Source organism: Phallusia mammillata, chromosome 2 (genome assembly GCF_965637545.1).
Source record: "Phallusia mammillata chromosome 2, kaPhaMamm4.hap1.1, whole genome shotgun sequence".
NCBI classification, from domain to species: Eukaryota; Metazoa; Chordata; class Ascidiacea; order Phlebobranchia; family Ascidiidae; genus Phallusia; species Phallusia mammillata.
The window spans coordinates 30,517,343-30,537,126 of NC_137253.1; the positions used below are offsets into that span (position 1 = coordinate 30,517,343).

A 19,784-nucleotide genomic window follows, 5' to 3' on the forward strand; every position below is an offset into this window, starting at 1 on the left:
ACAAAGAGTCGTCCCAGACACAATTCACGTCCTTTCACGAGTTCTTACTCCCCATGAAAGCCGGCATGTGGCCTTTTGTGAAAAGTTTATTGCGACAAAACAATGCGTATGTGTTTTGAGATTATGATGCAACAAGCGTTTTTGTGTGAGGTCGAGGTAATCAACTTTTCCGAGAAAATGTCGCAACAAATGCGTTGGATAAAATTACCCAAATCCAACACCACCTACTTTGTGATTTTGTATATTATGAAAGGGAAGGTGAGAGGTTTTTCTGTATTTTTCCACGACTGTTAATGGGTTTGTACTTTGCCACCATCGAGATATAAAAACGGGGAGTTTCTCCTAACTGTAGCAACATGAACGCCCTCAATCGCATGAGGACTATGCAAAGGGCTACATATCTTTTTCTAAAACGGTCATCCGTCGTTTCCTAGAAAAAGCTGATTATCTTTCACAAAGATGTTAGTTACATCAAAATCCAAAAACTCGAACACATTGTTTCGTCGCAATGAACTCCTCACAAAAGACCTCATGGCGCCTTTCAAGCGGAGTAAGAACTCCTGAAATGACGTGGTGTGTGTCGGACGCCGCTTTGTTTTAAGCACTCACTCGCTTACGCTCGTTTAACGAACGAAATTCTACACAGTTCAATTACACCACAACGAAAGCAAATTTTTAAACATATGGTTTGACGTAAGAAGTGGAAATATTCTTTTGGTGGTTTGGGTTTGGGGTGCAGCAGTTCCCAAAAATAACAAATCCTTTTGTGGAACTGGTCACAAAACTGATCAGCCGCTAATTTTTCTGCAGGCCGCTACTTGTAAAAAATCGAATTCATTTTATCTCACCCCTGGAGGGTTTTTTCTGGGGTTAAGATCTGCATCACTGTAGTTTAAAGTTTAAAGCGTAGTTTGTATTTTGTCGGATAAATTTGTAGTCTATTGTTACATGTTGTTACACGGAAACACTAAGTCTAGCGACAAAGTTAACAAGTCACTCTCCAAGCTCATTCCGAACATCAATTGCCTCCTATATTTGCCCTATTTAGCCACGCCTCATCAGTAACGACAGCGACAAAACATATAATAAGTCTTGTAACATAATGCGCTCAGGCCATAAGTTCAGGTGATACGTTTTCCCACAATACAATTTGACACCACCATAGGTTTAATTCGTTTTGTGAATGGAAAAAAACATTAAATTACACGTGGTTCATTCTGCAGCTACTTCCTGATATAATACTTGGATGGGTTAAGACAGTAGTTCTCAAACGGTGCGTCGCGACGCCCTGGTGCGTCGTTTCAGTTTTCCAAGGTCGTCACAGAATAGTTCCGTTTCGTGGCGTTTTGTTGTTGTATCAATAAACACAACTTTAATAATAAGTTTTCTCATTAACTTTTATTTGCTGGTGCGTCGCAAGTCTGGGAAACTTTTTCAGAGGCGTCGCAAGAAAATAAGTTTGAGAACCACTGGGTTAAGATATAAACTGGGAAATAGCGTCGAGGTAAACCAGAGAGAAGGAAGCGAACACAAAGAAGTACTAAAGTAAAGCGACTTCATATGTGAGAAATTTACACTAAACCAGAAAAAGAAAAGCATTTCTTTGCTATATAATTTGCTATTTTAGGAAAAATATATCTTTTTTCATCTCCACAAGAAGGTTTTGTCTCCAAAAATTTCTGTTTTCTTCAAAGGCGGGGAACTTTTGGTGATACTTTGTAGTGCAGTAAGCTTTTGATTTTTCACAACATTTTCTAAAACTTGTACAAATTATTTCTGTGTTTCCCCCTTAAACATGTTTCTTACATCTTTATTTAAGATAAAACGAAGCTATACATTACTAAAAGTTTCGTTCTTGTGTACTTTTACGTCATCAGCTTTTGAAAGTTCGCTTCTAAATAGAAATCATACGCAGCACAATTTCTTCAAAGCCCATTAACATCCAACTACCCAGACATAAACGTGTTTTTCCAAGAAATATAGTTTTTTTTCTGGCACGTTGAAATTTTCATAATAGTGTCATTTTGTAGAAAAAAATCTTTGTAATTTTAAAAAAACTTGATCTGCATTCAAACATGGGGAATTATTATGGAATCGTTATGCGACTTGGTAAGTTGACCTCCTTTGCAAATCAGCGCACCGTATAACATAGTATTTGAAATTCAATGGACAAGAGACTTCGGCGAAACAAACACACCGCTTTGGACAATTCAACTCCATACGATGCGGATTATGAAATGATAATTTTGTTTAGACGTCATGAATGATATTTTTTAGATGGTAACGGTTATTCTGATGTGGGAAGTATTAACCACAGCAATGAATGGGAGGACATTAACGCACGGTCTGCGGAAGTTTCAACGGAGAAAATTATTTCTGCAGTAAAAACCCAAATGCGGCATGTTTACAATGGCGGTAAGCAAGACTTGTACAACCGTTGCATAATCTCATCACACATAGTTTATGCTGAGCGTAAAAGAACTTATACTGGGACCAACAGCATTTCCTTCTGTGTATCTGCGTTTGGTGGCATCGTCCAGCTGATCTGGTTTGTGACTACAGCGTGCAATGTTGAGAACTGATAGACATTCATTCGCACGATTGTTGCGTCATACATAAGTGACGTCACAAAGTGCATGGTTGCCACTCGTCAAGGGTCGTAAAACAATGAAGTTTTAATTTTTACTTTTTATTTTCAGAATTGTACTTCAGTGATCAGAATCCTCAAGATAATGACTTTGGATATAAGATCGAAGCAAAGAACATAGGCACGCTCGTAGATATGGTTCAGGCTAATGACAGATACATTTATTTCTTCAACAAATAATGTGCACCAACAGTTGCACAGTAATACTGTGTACATTCTTATAATCAACGTGTGATAAAATATATTTTCTTATTTACCCGGAAAATAAAACCATATTTGCCTTAAAATGTATTCAAAAGCAGGGAGCCAATGAGCAGCCTCGGACAGGTCATGTGACATAAGCATGAAAAATGGGTTCTTCCAGTTAATGCAAGCTATAGCTGCCTGGCATAATATTAAGTTTGTAGAGCTCTTCTGGGAAATGTATTTTTATTTCGACGTTTAGAGTTCCTATACAGGTCGTCTTCATCTGGGTAATAACAATGAATGCGCGTAGTACAGTGCACGATAAACAATAACCGAATGTGCTTGCGTTTAATTCGTTTTTCCTTTGTATACAGTTCACATATTCACTGTTTGGAAAGTGTAGTACTATTGACATTTTGTTACAGCAAAACCATTAAAGAAATTCTGTAGTGCAACGAGCATTGAATTCTATATTTGATAAGAAAACTATGCACAAACGATGGCGGTTAGAGCTACTTGAGTTGGATTACAAAATTAGGCTAAAAAAATAAAGCACAGTACGCCAAGCCCAATGAAGAATCAACCCAGTCTCCCAAGCATTACCAGACGGCAAGGCGTAGGCTAGAAAAACATACTGCGGTGTAATTAGAATCCACGACAGAAGTCTTTGCGGGATTCGGGCTCTACCAACTGAGCTACACGGGTTCAGTGGAGATCCCGTTAAAGTCAAACCGTTGCCTGCCTCGTATGCTGCACATGTCAGCTTTGTAGCAGGGAATCGCCAGATTGACCATTGATAAAATAAAACATAGTTCTTAACCGGGCTGCCTATTTACTCTAGCCGCTGCTCTTTACGCCACCTATCCGTATTTGTCATTTTTTTGTCTGACCTCATGATTTGATTTTGGAACCAGGTTGTGTCAAACTATGTGAAGGTAAACTATTTGTAGGTCAGGAGTCTACGAAAAAATGATACTTCCCAAACCCGAACACCAAGAAACGATATTCCACTTATTACGCCACCCTATCATATGTTGAAAACTCTGCTTCGGTTGTGGTGTAATTGAACTGTGTGAAAATTGGTTCATTGGACGCGGGTAAGCGAGCCAGTATTTAAAGCAAAGCGGTGTCACGAACACAATTCTCGTCGAGTTCTTACTCCGCTCCAAAGCCGACAAGCGACCTTTTGTAAAGAGTTTATTGTGACAAAAATTTTGCCGGTGGTATTTGATGAAGGTGACCTGTATAGGGCGTCGAAACGCCGAAACCAAATGCATTTGCCAGAAGAGCTCTACAAACGTGAATACTTGGTATTATGCCTGGCAGCAATAGGTTGTATAAACCGGAAGAGTCCATTTATTCATGTTTATGTCACATGACCTGTCCGAGGCTGCTCCTTGGCTCCCTGCTTTTGAATACATTTTAAGGCAAGACAGTTTTATTTTCCAGGTAAATACGAAAATATATTTGATCACACGTTAATTATTGGAATGTACAAAATATTTCTGTGCAACTGTTGGTGCTCGTTATTTGTTGAAGAAATAAATGTATTTCTCTTTAGCGAGTGCCCAATTCTTAAGCTTGCCCATGTGCTGTGGCTCGATCGTATATCCAAAGTCATTTTGATTCGGGTCCTGATCACTGAAGTACAACTCTAAATATGAAAAGAAATTAAAAGCTTGACGAGTGGCGACCATGCACTTTGTGACATCACTCATGTATTACGTCACGAGACCCCCCCCCCCCCCCCCCCCAAAAAAATATGCTGATGGGATTTTTCATATATAAATTGCTAATTTAAGTTGCATTTATAGCTCAATTAAACGCTAACACAAGAATGCAAAAATAACAAAAAGAAATTATATGTCAGTAATGTTGTTTGTCACTTCTCAGTGAGCAAGACGACATTGAATGCCTCTATTATCTGTGCATTTTCTTCCTAACTTTGTGCTTTGTTTTTTATTGCTGACAGCAAGTAAAAAAAAACATTGCTGTGAGACGATTAGGCTTCGTACTAAATAACAACAATTATTTCTGGATAATTGTAATAGCATAATATCATTTACAATTTCAAAATAAAACTGTAAAGTGAAATCTGGTTGAAATGCTGCTCCGTGGCACAAGGATCTTCGTACCCCTTGATGTTCGAGTACCCCCAGTTGGGAACCCCTGCTTTAGATTATGGCCTGTGTTGTACAGACAACAATTGCGCGTACAAATGTCTATCAGTTCTGTCAGGAACAATGTCTCTATATCGTGTCTGCACAAATACACCAGCTAATGATGAGTGCATTAAAGACCATCATGAGCAACGTAGTCACACACCAGATCAGCTGGACGATGCTACCAAACGCATATGCACAGAATAAAATGTTATTGGACCATTTAATTTTTAGTATAAGTTAGATCGCATTTATGCTTAGCTTAAATTATTTGTGATGAGATAATGCAAGGAGTGTACAAGTCTTGCTTACCGCCATTGTAAACATGCTGCATTTGTGTTTTTACAGCAGAACTAACTTTCTGCGCCATAACTTCCGCAGACCATGAGTTGATGTCTTCCCATTCGTCGCTGTGTTTAATTCGTCCGACTTCAACATAACCATCATCATCTAAACAAAATTATCATTTCATAATCCGCATTATATGGAGTTTAATTGTCCAATAACTGTGTGTTTGTTTTACCGAAATAATTATAAGTCCGATTTTGTATGGTGCCCTGATTTACAAAGGAGGTCAACTTACCAAGTCGCAAAACAATTCCATAAACACTCCCCATGTTTGAATTCAGATCAAGCTTTTTAGATAACAAAGTTGTTTTCTAAAAATGACAATTATAAAAACTTCAACGTACCAGAAAAAACATAACTTAAGTTCTTGTAAAAATATGTTAAAAAAATTGTCTGGGCAGTTTGATGTTATTGGGCTTTAAAGAAACCGTGCTGTATATGATTTCTATTTAGAAGCGAACTACCAAAACCTCATGACGTAAGAGTACACAAGAACGAAAATTTTATGAATGTAGAGCTTGATAGCTAAGATGAATATATTCATACTGGGATCAGCCCTGAAGCGTCGATGCAGGCCAGCAATCACGGCATACTTATCGATAATTCACAGTACACCAAGCCTATTAAAGGCATTAAACCGAATGAGCTCGTCTCCCAAGCATACACATATGGCAAGGCACAGGCTAGAAAAACCTAGCCTGCGGTGGGATTCGAACCCACGACAGGAGTCTTTCCGGGACCCGCGCTCTTTCGGGGAATAGGCTTCCAAAAGCTGATGACGTAACAGTACAGAAGAACGAAAATTTTATGAATGCATGGCTTGGTTTTATCTTTAAAAAAAGATGTAAGAAACTTGTTTTAGGGGAAAACATAACTTTACACTTGAAGTATAAAATCACATATTTCTGCATCTTTGACACTTTCAATAGAAATTTTGGAAAATGTTGAAAACAATTCCTTCACCCTCTTTACAGAAAACAGAGACTAGATACAGACAAAACAGATGAAACAATTTTAGTCCTTCTTGTGGACTAAAATGGAAAAATCATATAGCAAAAACTGCTTGCTTGATCTGTTTCAGTTTAAATTCACCATATTGTGTCCTTCTCCTAATATGTCAGGAAGTAGCTGCAGAATGAAACATCTGTTCTGAAAAGTTTGTTCCATTCGCAACCTATATTTAAAGAATCGATAGTTGTGTCAAATCGTCTTGTGGTAAAAAGTATTGCCTGAACTTATGGCCTCAGCGCATTATGTTACAAGACTTATTGCATGTTTTGTCACTGTAGCGAATTGCTGGTGAGACGTGGCAAAATAGGGCAAAAAAGAAGGCAATTGATGTTTAAACTGAGATTGGAAAGTGACTTGTTTTAACTTTGTTTTTTTTTGACTTATTTCAACTTTGTTTTTTTACCTTAATTATACTGACTTTTCGTATGGTTAACAACACTGAAGAATAGATTAAAAAATGTATGCGATAAAAACACAAACTGCACTTGAAACTTTAAACCACAGTCATGTAGAAACTTAATTAGTTCTTTTACAAGTGACACCCTGGAAAAAAACAGCGGCTGATCAGTTTTTGTGACCAGTTCTACGAAAAGCATTTTTTTATTTTTGGAACTGCTGCACTCCAAACCCAAATCCGACCATCAAAGAAAGATAATTTCTACTTGTTACGCCACCCTATCATATGTTTAAAACTCTGCTTCCGTTGTGGTGTAATTGAACTGTGTGGAATTTCATTCGTTAAACGCGCGTAAGTAAGCGAGCGAGTGTTTGAAACAAAGCGGCGTCCCAGACACAATTCACATTCTTTCACGAGTTCTTACTCCGCGTAAAAGCCGACTGGTGGCCTTTTGTGAAGAGTTTATTGTGACAAAACAATGTGCATGTGTTTTGTCTTTGTGTGAGGTCGAGGTAATCACCTTTTCCTGGAACTGTCGCAACAAATAGGTAGGAAAAAAATGCCTCAGATCCAACACCACCTACTTTTTGATTGTGTAGATTATCATAGGGAAGGTGAGAGGCGTTTCTGTATTTTTCCACGACTGCCAAACTTTTCCATTATCCCTACAAATAGTATGAAACGTTTCTCCTTATTGTTTCTGGATGAAGGTCCTTAAAATCTCAAATACATGCGAGCTTTTCAGAGGTTTACACGCCTGCTCTGAAACATTTATACACCGTTTCCTTTCACTTTTTATGATGCGTTTTTAAGCCTTGTAATAAATAAGCATATTGACTACTGTAATTAATGTGGCGATCCCCTATTACGAAGCTGACATGTGCAGCATACGAGGCAGGCAACGCTGCTGTGATTTAACTTTCTGCGCTTTCTGTTTTTTTCACGGGGTTCGAACCAAGGAACCTTCCGGGGAAAATCACGATCAGGGTTTTTTATGTCTGTATATGGGTCAGGCGCGCCAGACCAGGATTCTCCGCTGAGCCTGCGTAGCTCAGTTGGTAGAGCGCCCACCGCAGGCTGGATTTTTCTAGCTTACGCCTTGCCACGTTCTGGTGAATGCTTGGTGACCAGGTGATTCGCTATGGCGCCTTCGTGATCGCGAGTCTGCATTGACGCTTCAGGGCTGATCCCAGTTACGAATTTATGTTCATCTTTACTGTACTGTTTTGCCACTTGACGTTAATGCCTGAAAAACCAAAACGTTTCAGAGAGCTTGCTTCGTTGTAGATTTGTGCCTTCGTTGTAGAATAACCAAAAATGAAAAATGTCAAACAAGAGAAAAAAGGTAAAAGCCTCTGTTTCAGTAATTTAAAGTAACGTACATGAAAAAACACAACAACTAGATTGACCAGTGTTTCTCAAAACTTTTTACCTCAAATGGCGCTTTCGAAATAACCAAAATTTTCGGACCGCCCTACTGACATACATATGGAAATATTCATCATTTATTTTAAGGATTATATATTTTACAAACCAATATCAGCATTGCCACCACGCAGAGCGCACTGTTCGAAATTCACTGCCCTAGACGTAAAGAATGAAAACAAATAGAATCTGGAATGTGTGCGCCAGAGTAGTAAGCGGGCCTGAAATTTGATCCCGACCCGAAAAGCCCGGCCTGACTTACAACTCTTTCTTGCACTGGCAGTTTTGGCTTGATGTGTTTGGGTAAATCACGTGATATCAACAAAGCTGCTGATTGGTTCTAGGTTTTTTAAAACATTCAAATGCAATTAAAGACACTTTTTATTGTCCAGGAAAAATACTTTTAAACGCGCGCGAACTGCTGAGAATGCCACAACTGAATTGAATGCCTCGTTTTGTTTACCTAACAAGTCCCTTTTCGCACTCACACTATTTTGATTAAAAGGGGCGGATTTTCCCGTTGTAAAGGTTTATACTCTTACGTTATTAAGTCTTAATGGTTCGTTTTACATAACATCAGGGTTATTTTGCATCTACCTCAAGTCAACACACTTCAAACTTAGTGGTATACATTTGTTACTTCTCATTAATATAATTAAACCGACACACCACAATACAAGAATTAATATAATTAATGTGTAAAAAATTCGAAGAGGTTAGCTTTAAGAATACATATTATTTAGATTTTTCTCAAGGGGGTCAAACCAGGACCCTCCCATGCAGGTACGAATTCTAGTCAGGATTTTTTTCTATTTCTGTGTAAAAATCAAGCGCCACGGACCATTAGGCATGTTAGCTCTGCAGCATAATCTAGTGGTTATGTTACAAAAAAATAACTTTGTCGCTATCGGCGCCAATCACAACTCGAAGAAGTCTTGGCCGAATGGTCACGTCTAGCGCGCCTGAATTCGTCCCATGGGATGTCCTGCATGGGTTCGAACCCCATAAAACAAAGAAAGTCGAGTTGGAAAAACCGAGGCGGCTATTTTGGTCGGGTTCGAGTATTAGCACCAGTTTCGATAAAATGGGGTTAAATTCAGTTCTTCAACTTGGTTTGTATTAGAAATGGTCGAAGGTTCACACCCGTAAAAATCCGAAAAAAAAACATAGAACATAAAATGGATAATGGGCACAAACTCTCGATTGGCCTAAAACGAGCCATCAAGCTTTAAAGCTAGAAGATTTGTTCATAATATTAAAAACAGATTTTCAAATTGCCCCTCCAAAATATAAAATTAAATTCTGCAGCATTGGGTATTTGCTGGCTAAAGTGCAATGTTTGTTTTGTTTTAATTTGGTAATTTTTTTTCACCGAGACAAATTTGTGTTAGGAACGAGTACAACCCTGAACAGGATAGTAACAGTTTTTCAAACAAACAAACTCATATTAGAAGGGGTAGATACTAAAGATTTAGAATATAATTCAAAAGAAATAGAATCATTTCTTTTTTTCTTTCGCTTCACTTTGTTTCATTTCAAACGATACATTGCTAGTTTTCTTCAGGTTCTCGAAGAAATGTGCTTTGTACAGATTTCTGCTGCTGCGAACGTCACACAACTTGTATAGTGACATCACAAACACCACCATTGTGAGCAAAAGGTCGATGACACAAAGCACAATAATATCTGACAGCCGCTTGATGGAGCACAGGAGGCAGTAGTCCACGTGGGGAATTTGACAACTACATTAAAAAGACCAGATTATGTTAGTTGTAACGCGAAAATGTATGACATAAAAGTTGGAATACAACCACATGCTTTTCTCTTTGTGTTGTTACACACATTTTTGTTCAATACCGTTCTTGTTTACACACAACTATTAGGTCTATCAGTACAAAATCACATAGCTGTAAGAAAGCCTGAATTGGGTTGAATCCAAGGACCAAGCCCCAAAACGGATTCGAAATGGAAAACGTATTTATTAAAGTTAAAAATATCAAACACTCAACCGTGCCCGAATGTAACGACCGGTCAAAAACAAGACCGTTACATTCAAACTGATGCCTAAACCGACTTAGACTTTTGCAATATGGTCCGCAGTCCTGTAAACTGCTGTTATTGCACTATAGTTTAAAGCTCGTTTTATTAAACAAATTTTCACCGCTATACCACCAGTAAAGCATATCCGTCCGTTACATGCAGGAAGCCAACCACCTACCCAAAAGTGTTGGACTCCATTATTTCCTGATACAAGCCGCCCACTACCAACCAAGCGATCAACGCCCCAGTCATGCAGAGCGCTGCACAGGCCGTAACGAAATGTTTTCCTACGTAGCGTTTCACGAGGAAGTTGTTGGTTAAATTGTCTTCGTGGCACCAGATCTCCATTAAAGCTTTCTTAGTCGGCATCACCTTTTTCGGTTTCCCATGAAACTCATTGATGATGAAAACTGAAAAACATTATACATGAGGAATGTTGTTTGTTTGTCGAAAATCCCGACGTGTTGCAAAACAGAACCTACATACCCAATTGTAGTTCATGTTATAGCCTATATAACAAGGTTTTAAAGTATTTTCTGTCCTCTATTAAGCGTAGATTAGATTTACCTTGATTTCGTTTTATAAATGATACTGTGGCGAAAATATTTCACCTTTAGTTATTTAAGTACACTGTACATCATTTGGTATTTGCTTTCTATTGGTTTGTTTCACATTTTAAAACATGTTTATTTGTGTGTCGTCTCCACAATTGTTTCACATTAATGTGTTTACTTATGTTTCACTTATGTCTAGCTTAAAAATACGTTTCACCTTTATTACCTTTTTTTAACGTTATTTACACCTTTGTCTTTCTTTCACTCAAACCATATATTTTCACTTATCGAAAAATGCGTTACACCTATATTACCTTTTTTTAACGTTATTCACACCTTTGTCTTTCTTTCACTCTAACCATATATTTTCACTTATCGTTGATTCGTTGCTTTGATTTGTTTGTCCCACCGTTTGTTTTAGTTTGCCTCACAAGTTTCATTTTTCACGCATTATTGTTCTGCCGCATTTTCCCAGTAATCACCACTCCCAGGTGTGCCTGATAACCTAATCGTATGGAGGACCGTGATTGGTCAATCGCCTATGTGTCGAGGTCGGCATGTAATCGTTGCATAAGGAGCGGCAGTCTTCTTGTGGGCGTCTAGTGTGCGGTCGTTTTCCTTGTGACGTTGTTTTTATGTGCAGTGGTAGTTCTCAGGTGAATAGACCTGGTTTGTTGACGTTTGTGTAACGTTGTACGTGTTTTATCATATAATATAATAAACTGTGAGACGCCCGTTTAGCAAAACCAGTGTTAGGTAGATTCGGCTTTCGTGGTGAGCCGTTATTGCAGGGTTCTGGACCGTTTACAGAATTGGGGAGACAGTCTCGGAGAAAAGATCAGATTGGCAGGGGTTTTGGGGTTTGTTTGGCAAAGGTAATACCGCCACCCGAAATCGCTAGACCCAATTCCGCGGCTGTCAAAGCAATTCGGTAACAATACTAACTCAATTAAAGTGTTGCAAAACAAAGCCTAGTTAAACGTTGGCGAATCATTAATGGTGTTTTTCTGGAGCTCGTTTGTAAGAATGTGCATAGTCATGCAGGGAAGTTTCGGTCGGCCGTAAACGCCGTTTCCGCCAAGGTTTTCGGTTTCGAGCCGAATCATTTTAAAAATTCGGCTAAAACCGAACTATTTGTGTTGTATGTCGAAGTTACGAGCCACGTTGTCTGCAAAACATTGCGTGTTTTATTCAGCTTACGCATTGTAACAGTTGTTCTGGAATTTTTAAAATCAGTTCATCTGCATCAATGATACAAGGGTCAGTCATACAAGTCTATCTAGAAGGGGGCTTTAAAAGATTCTGGCCTATTGACCGAACACTCGGTTTCGGCTTGAACATTTTAAGGCGGGTATGATAACATAAAATTTTTTTGCCCTGTGGTCTTGTAGAATAGAGATTATACTTGGGTGTCTTTATAAGCAAGCAACCATTGCATAAGTGTCTGCGCGTAATAGTTACCAGACATAATGTAGGGTAGGTGATGCAGATTGGCGAAGTTTTCGTAACACATAATCGAAAATAGATGACGGTCTTGCGTCTCTCCAGCTAAAAAGTCAAAGAAATCTTTGCCCTAAAAATAAATGTTGCTCAGCACGTGTAATCGATTAGAAAATTTCCGCATCATCACAGGTCTAGTTTAAAGATTAACTTCTTTAAATTTTATTCAAGTGTGCCACAACGTCACAAATAAATGCTTCATACTGCAAGCATCGTTCAAATAACGGGACACTTGACTCGATAACCAATGTTTTTTTGGTGTCCTTGCTGTTTTTACGAAATTGTTCATCAATGAAAATTGGATAAAGTGACAATGCCAATAAAATTTTGACTTGACTTGGCTTGACTTTTTAATTTAGAAAAAAAGTTTTAGAAAACCTTTTAATTTAGAAAAAGCTATTACGAATTGCGGTTTAGGCTACACTCTTTAAATTGGAAAAGAAAACACTCAAAAAGTCTCTACCTTGGCGTCGCTTTCTTCGCTTTCATTTTGCTTCTTGGGCGTTGCTTTCTTTCCAAGTTTTGTAGCCTCTTTTGGAATCATTTTATCTTTTTCACTCGGAGAATCGGCGTCTTTTTCAGGCGGCGATGACCCTGCAAAAACCGGCAAACTGTATATAGGACTAGACGCAGTGGTGAGATTCAAATTTCTTGTCAGTCAAAAAAAATCACAAAAGTCATATTTTTGAGCCGGTTCTGTTACAAAAAGTCCATTGACAGTAACCAGTAATGCTAACTGGTTCGCTAATCTCATAAAATTTCGTATGACGGTTCTATAGAACTGGTGCGAACCGGCTGAATCCCAGCACTAGCTGGACGTCGTTAAAATGACTCTATCTTCTTTTGTTGTAAAATTCATATTTCAGATACTTCACCGTTTTGATGATATACCTTCAACTGCGATACTGACATCTTGTTTCCCTGATGGCTGTGTGTTCTTGCCATTTAGGGTCTTATCGTCAGGAGGCTGTTCGCCCTAAACATAAAGGTAGCTAAGCAAGAGTAACTGATTAGAAAGTTCTCAAACTTCTCAGGCCCAAAGTTTTATTCTCAAAAAAAATTATTTAAGTGTTTCACAGCGTTACAAGTATAATCAGTGATTCTCAAACACGGCATTCAGGGCCGCATGCGACTCCCAACTACTTATTTGTTGCTCCCACAAAACCTTATACCGAGCTGGTGTTTCCGTTTAGGCGGGTTTCATTTGGCCAGCAGAACCTGCGGGTTCAACTACCGTCTTATGCAACCGGACGTACCCCGTCAGGCTCGTGCGGTCGGTTGCGATCCTACGGCAGAACATACCCAAAACGGAATTCAACCACAATTCAAATAAAAGGACACTTGACTCGATAACCTTCGGATTGTTTCGGTGTCCTTGCTGTTTACTTATCCGTTCAACAATGGAACTGTGATGATGAAGTGACTATGCAAATAAAATTTGACTTGACTTGACTTATAAAACCACCATAGATTGCTATTTTAGCTCTCAAGGTAATAATCTTTAGTGATTATCTCAAGGTTTCGTTTTGGGGACTCCCTACACACTTACAAAACTACCATTTGGCCCCGACAATAAAAAAGTTTGAGAACCATTGAGTATAATGTTTGTTTGATTTTTACTTCAACGGCAAACAAAGTTGACTCAATCCAGAAACATTCACAAAATGCCGATTATAACAATTTGAGTTAAAAAGAAAACGATCAAAACGTGCGCTGGTATTTCAGATTTTATTGTTTTGAACGTCTCTACCTCGGGCGTTGTTTTCTTTTCGGGTTCCACAGGATCGCTTGAAATCGTTTGATCTTTTTTACTCGGTGAATCTGTGTCGGTGTCAATTTCAGTTGACGGTGTCTCTACAAAAACTGGCAAGCTTAATATAGGGCTGGACGTGGTTAAAATGACACCAAAATACAGAAAAACAGCGCTGTTTAAATGCACGGTGTCAAGACAAATTTCGTGCTATTCAAAACCACAAAAAAATGATGATTTATTGCGTCAAAATAGAGAAAACAAGGTTTACCAAAGTAAAATACTTATATATAAAGCCGTAAAATTTATTTTTTCTTTAAAACTGCAATTTCTAATTATACAATATATCACACAATTTGTACTAATTTTTCGAAAGTTTATTTGACCCGCCAGGCTGGGTGCGACTAAATTACACAAATGGTTTGCTAAAGTTTGCCAAATACCGTTAGCTGGCGCAAGCATCATACTCATTTGCGTTTTGTTCTTTATGGCAAATTGACAGGAACTTGGCCGAATGGTCTGGCGCGCCGGGCCTTATACAGGTATAAAAAACCTTGATCGGGATTCGTCCCCGGGAGTGTCCTGGGTTCGAACCCCGTGACAAAAAAGGTCACCTGGGTGTTGTAAAGATGAACAAATCGCTCGAATTTATGTCTGGTGCCCAAACCTCGATAAACACGTCGAGGATTTGTCTAAAAATTCTAACGAACTTCTTTATAAAGGCGTGTTTTGCCCGAGAGGTCATTACAAGGATTTACACGAGGTGTGCGTGTTATGTGGTTGGTGTTAACTTGAGAGTAAATACATTACAGTGACTTACCCTTATTTTCTTCTGGCTGCTTTCGGTTTCCGTCCAAGGTCTCACATTTGGGGTCGTACGCTTTGCGTGGTCTCCCGTTCTTAACCTTGCTCACGGTATCAAAGATTTCGGTCAGAAGCAGTTGCATGAATCGCAGATGACCCAACAATGGCGCCCCCACGCGAAAGTGCCAATAAGCCAAGGGCAAGGCAAAAATCAAAGCCTGCAAAAGACTTTATTGTGCGGAAAATGACATTTTTTTGTTTCTTTAGATTTTAGGCCAATGCTTATGTCAACATTTGTGATTGAATATGGTCTTTCCTATAAGACTTTTAAACAGATTTGTGTTTAGTGTGTTCAAAGTGTTTGAAATGGTTTGCCTAAAGGTACTTTCAAAAGCCTATATTACCTTTTTTCTGTTTTGCTAAAGGCCCATACCTGACCGATAATAAAGTAAGGGAAGTATGCGACGAAACGCTTGAGCTCCGTTGGGTCACGTGACAGTGTAATGTTTCCATCTGGTGCAATGCACGTCGAGACATTGCTTAAAGGAAGTATTTGTGGGTCGTTGTTGCCGCTGCTCGCCCAGCAGTAGGTTGCCGCAAATGCAGTAATCAGTCGGTTCGGCTCTGACCCACCGACTGGGTAACAAGCAATGGAAGATGCTGCATAAACACAAGAATATTATATAAATGTTTAAAAAACAATCTACTTTCTTTTGTCAAATAAAAACATTTTTCTGGCCTTGACTCATATGATTCGAAACAAAAATTAAAACGCAGTGCTTTAAATGTACATAGATTTGTTTGTTTATTGTTGGGGTTTGTAGAATCTTAATTCAGATAATATAGTCCATGTAAATAAGAAACTTAAGGCGCTTTTAGGTAAAACAGTGATTTCTATTTTCTTCATTGACTGATTCTGTCTTTCAAAAACGATTGTATAATTTTTGTAAAATATATGACATGTTAGTTAAGAAAAACATAAATTCATAACTGGGATCAGCCCTGAAGCACATATTCAGCAATCACGGCACACTCATATGTAAATCACAGTACGCCAGGCCCATTGATTTGGTATGGCGCCTTCAATGGGCCTGGTGTACTGTGATATAACATGTTAAATACATTTTTGGTAGTTTTTTTTGTGTGTGCCATTTCCTAGCCAACATAATAACGACTTTAATAGCACACACAGTTTGTGTTCAAACTTACTTCCAAAGTCAGCAATTTTGGTTACAACAGCCAGGAATAGAGTGGTGTACACTCCTATCCATCTTATAAGCCGATCAGTACCCAATTCAATCACCACAGATTCCTCGTGTTGTTTGGAAGCTGTTTCAAGCGATGTGAGAAGTTTTTCGCTGTTCATTTTGAGTTTTTGAGTTTTAAAATGGCAAGTCAATATTTTAAAACTATAACTACGCAATGGGTCTAAAAAAAATTGAAAAGTCTGCAAAGAAAAAGAAGTTTCTTGCTAAAAAGTATTTAGCCTGCTTCACATTAATGAGAGTAATTATATGGCTTAAGTCAAGGGTGTGCAACAGGCGGCCCGCAGGTCATAATCCGGTCCCCCAAGCTATTTAGTGTGGCCCTCACTTACACACTGATTTAGAGAAAAAATGCAATTCTTCTTAAATTCAGCACAATTTTCCACTAGATTTTGGTAAATCTCCTAAGTTGCTATACTATACGTAACAGGTATAAGCTAAACCAGCGTTTTCCATCCGGTGGACCATACAGTAGCTTGCACGTACTTCACCGAATGTGACGCAATAATTACCTAATAGATGATTTGCAAGAATTTCAAATTTGTTGAGTACATGAAAAAAATTGCATGGCCCTCGCTTGGTGTCCAAAATTGGTTATATGGCCCACCGACGAAAAATGTTGCACACTATCAGCTTCAGTTGTTGTTTTTTCAAAGCCACAGTTTCGCAACCATCAGCAGTCGATGATCCTATTTCCGCCCATAGAAAGTCGCTAAGTCTAAGTCGTAGTCGTGACATTCCTAACACCGTTCGCTGAGTCGTGACATTCCTAACACCGTTGGAGCGTAAATTTGCGGAAGAAATTAATCCGCGTCAACAGCAGACACGACTGTGTGAATACGACTTTTTTTATTTCAAAAACAATAACTTATACTTAGGGTTGCCCTAATTTGTCCTTATTTTGAAGGGCAATGTATTTTCCTTATTTTTAAGAAATCTCCTTGTTTTTGACTTATGTCCTTATTATGTCTAATTTTTAACAATTACAAGTCAAATGCTCGCTACAAGTAAAAGTAAACCTAGACTTTTAAGTTATTTCTACGAACAAGGAATTGCTGTAACAGATTGTTTCTGGCAAAAATATGGCATGTGACATGTCATGGCTGTTGCGACCTAAGTCATATTTATTTACTTGATTGGTTTAGAAATAATTACCAGATTATGTTTGTACGTTTACGTTACACGTGTAAGACTGTTACATAAGCGAACGTAGCGCTAATAAGAACTAATTTACCGCAGAAAATACACACGTTATGTACATAGGTACAGGTCTAGATCGATCTAAGATTGAAAAAATGCGGACGAAAATTGCAAAACCCTATACCAGGGATCACCAAACTACGGCCTGTGGGCCGGATCCGGCCCGCGAGGTCATTTTATCCGGCCCGCGACCACATTTTTTGGTTTGCCAAATTGTATTGATAACTTTAGTAACATTCAAACAATAATATCCTCCTTACGAAACGTTTACTTTTGCGATATGTTGGATTGATATTACCTAGTTTCGTAGGATTACAACGCCCAGAAATGATTCAAAGCCGGTTTGTTGCATCACAAACAAGACAATTGCCTTCTTTTGTGACTTTTGATATACAAGCATTGCTTGTGGAGACTAACTATACAGTTGAAGCTAACTATACAGTTTAACAGTCCCATTACCAGATTTTAAATGATATTGTAGAAAGACCATATCTTGGCGCCCTCGTAGAAATCACTTCGAGGGCTAAGTTTAGAAAGACGACGCTGGGGTATGTAAACTATGCGGCCCGTGCGAATCATTATTAAACTTCGGCCCACAGTGAAAAAAGTTTGGTGACCCCTGCCCTAGATAAAGCGGCTACTTAAAGAAATGGCGATCCACTCAATTTAAGGAAATAGGAGGAGTGATTCATTGTGTTTTTGCTAACCACTCAAGAAGGAACTTTAGTGGTCAGCAAAAACACAATGATTCAACGCCCAGATTGCGTCTTAACCAACCGCGTGAGAAGCCAGTTTACCTTCAAAATAAAAACTCGAACAAAAGAGCTGTAAGGCAATTTAAAACCCTTCCCATGGCTTAAGACATTCCAAATTTTGTCACGTAAGTGACTTCCTATTAACCAAAGTCTTATGATGTAAATTTACTGTCATTTTGACATTTATGCCATATTGCGAAATATAAAATATCGTAACAATGGCTCGTACAAATGCAAAGAATTGTTTAAAAACGGTTTCTATACGCGTTAAGGTACAATAAGCTTTTGTGAAATGGCGAATACGAATACCAACAAAGTAGATTGAATTTAGGATTTAAGCTCGCCTATCTGCTTACTCAATGCCCAACACAAACAGTGACATATCTCATATAAATTGTCAGCGTTTGACTTGGGGCAACGAAAAAAAGTGTACCACCAGTCACACATTTTTATTCATCTCAATACGAAACTGTTTAACTAATGCCCTAAAAAGAAATGCGCCATCTAACTTGCCACAAAGTCCTTACATGCAGGCAGGCCCTACAAGAGGGGGGCTTAGCCGATGCGCCGCACTGGAGCCCATGAGAGTCTCGGTGGCCCATATATTATTAAAACTTAAGAGTCAAACGTGTATGCATTTTTATGATTGTTTTAAAACTGAAAAATACTGATTGCATAATGTGGATTTTGATTTGATAGTCTAATTTTTGATAAAATTTTGAGAGCTCAAACGCGTATTTGATTCGCCAAATTTCGGGCTTCAACATTTCAGCGTAGTATTGCAAGGTAAATTGCTAATTTTCATGTCAATTTGCCCGATTTTTTTAAGTAAACTTTAAATATTTACATACAATGGGAAAAGGTAATACTGAGCAGAATTAAGTTCAAGTTATTGTTGGTTCGCCCTCCAACACCAGTCAGTTTTCTAAAATTAATTGCCTACCCCTGATGAAAGCGGTCTTGTAAACACATCTGTCTTCATAGACATGTGAAATGTTGACTTATGCTTTGTGTATTAAGTAAGTTCAATGTAATTTCGCCAACTTTTCTTGGTTTGTTCTGACGACTGAACGTATAAATGCGGAGCATGAACTTTGGTGCACAAAAATATTTTATCAGAACTTCTTTGGACATGACTATACTATTCTAAATAGAAGCCCAAAAATTGACTTACACTAGCATATTTTTTTCTCTCGAGGGCTCTGCTCACAGGCGTGGCATCCAGCTGTGGTTCATGCTCAAGGCGGAACCTAATGAGGTTTGCAACCTTGGAGGAAAACACCCGATATTGTAATGACTGGTAGCCTAACCCGAATATTTACCTGCCACGTTTTAACACACACAAAGTTTTATACTAACTTACAAATTTCCTTTAAATGTTTGGAAAAATAGTTAAATCTTTGCTGTAGTTCTTATACTACTAAACTGTCACTTGCCTTACACAAAAGATTTTCATTAGTGTTCAATACTAGCTGCATTTAACAGATGACAGTCAAACGCATTTCTTTTTGTCCGCATTCATTATTTATAGGTTAAGAAAAAGGCTGTTTTTCTGTAACCGAAGTGGTTTCTAAAGGCTTCAAAAAGGCTGGTTTTGCTTTTCAGTCAATCTCGTATCCTTTTTTCCTTATGTGTCCCATAACACACGTACATTTACAAGAGTTAAATGACATATCTACATTTCGCTATTCAGTATTTTTGCAAAACACAATAATTTGCAAAACAACTTGGTGTCAACAT

General features: G+C 38.4%; 1 protein-coding gene across 1 annotated transcript; it reads right to left on the reverse strand.

Annotated features, from left to right (window-relative positions):
* Positions 1-9,271: 9,271 nt before the first annotated feature.
* LOC145213903 (uncharacterized) lies at positions 9,272-16,266 on the reverse strand. Its single transcript, XM_080082312.1, has 9 exons — positions 16,034-16,266; positions 15,258-15,484; positions 14,841-15,042; positions 14,021-14,124; positions 13,162-13,246; positions 12,734-12,864; positions 12,232-12,343; positions 10,395-10,626; positions 9,272-9,918 (listed from the first exon to the last, which is right to left on the reverse strand). Exons 1-9 carry the CDS (start codon positions 16,188-16,190, stop codon positions 9,675-9,677), a joined length of 1,494 nt encoding a protein of 497 aa, XP_079938438.1. The 5' UTR covers positions 16,191-16,266; the 3' UTR covers positions 9,272-9,674.
* Positions 16,267-19,784: the final 3,518 nt, after the last annotated feature.

Coding starts and splice junctions, on each gene's coding strand:
- LOC145213903 (XM_080082312.1), bottom strand. CDS start 16,190: ATGAACAGCGAAAAACTTCTCACATCGCTTGAAACAGCTTCCAAACAA. Junction 13,247..14,020: donor AAAAGAAAACAACGCCCGAG/GTAGAGACGTTC, acceptor CTTTATGTTTAG/GGCGAACAGCCTCCTGACGA. Junction 9,919..10,394: donor ATGGAGTCCAACACTTTTGG/GTAGGTGGTTGG, acceptor TTTTTAATGTAG/TTGTCAAATTCCCCACGTGG.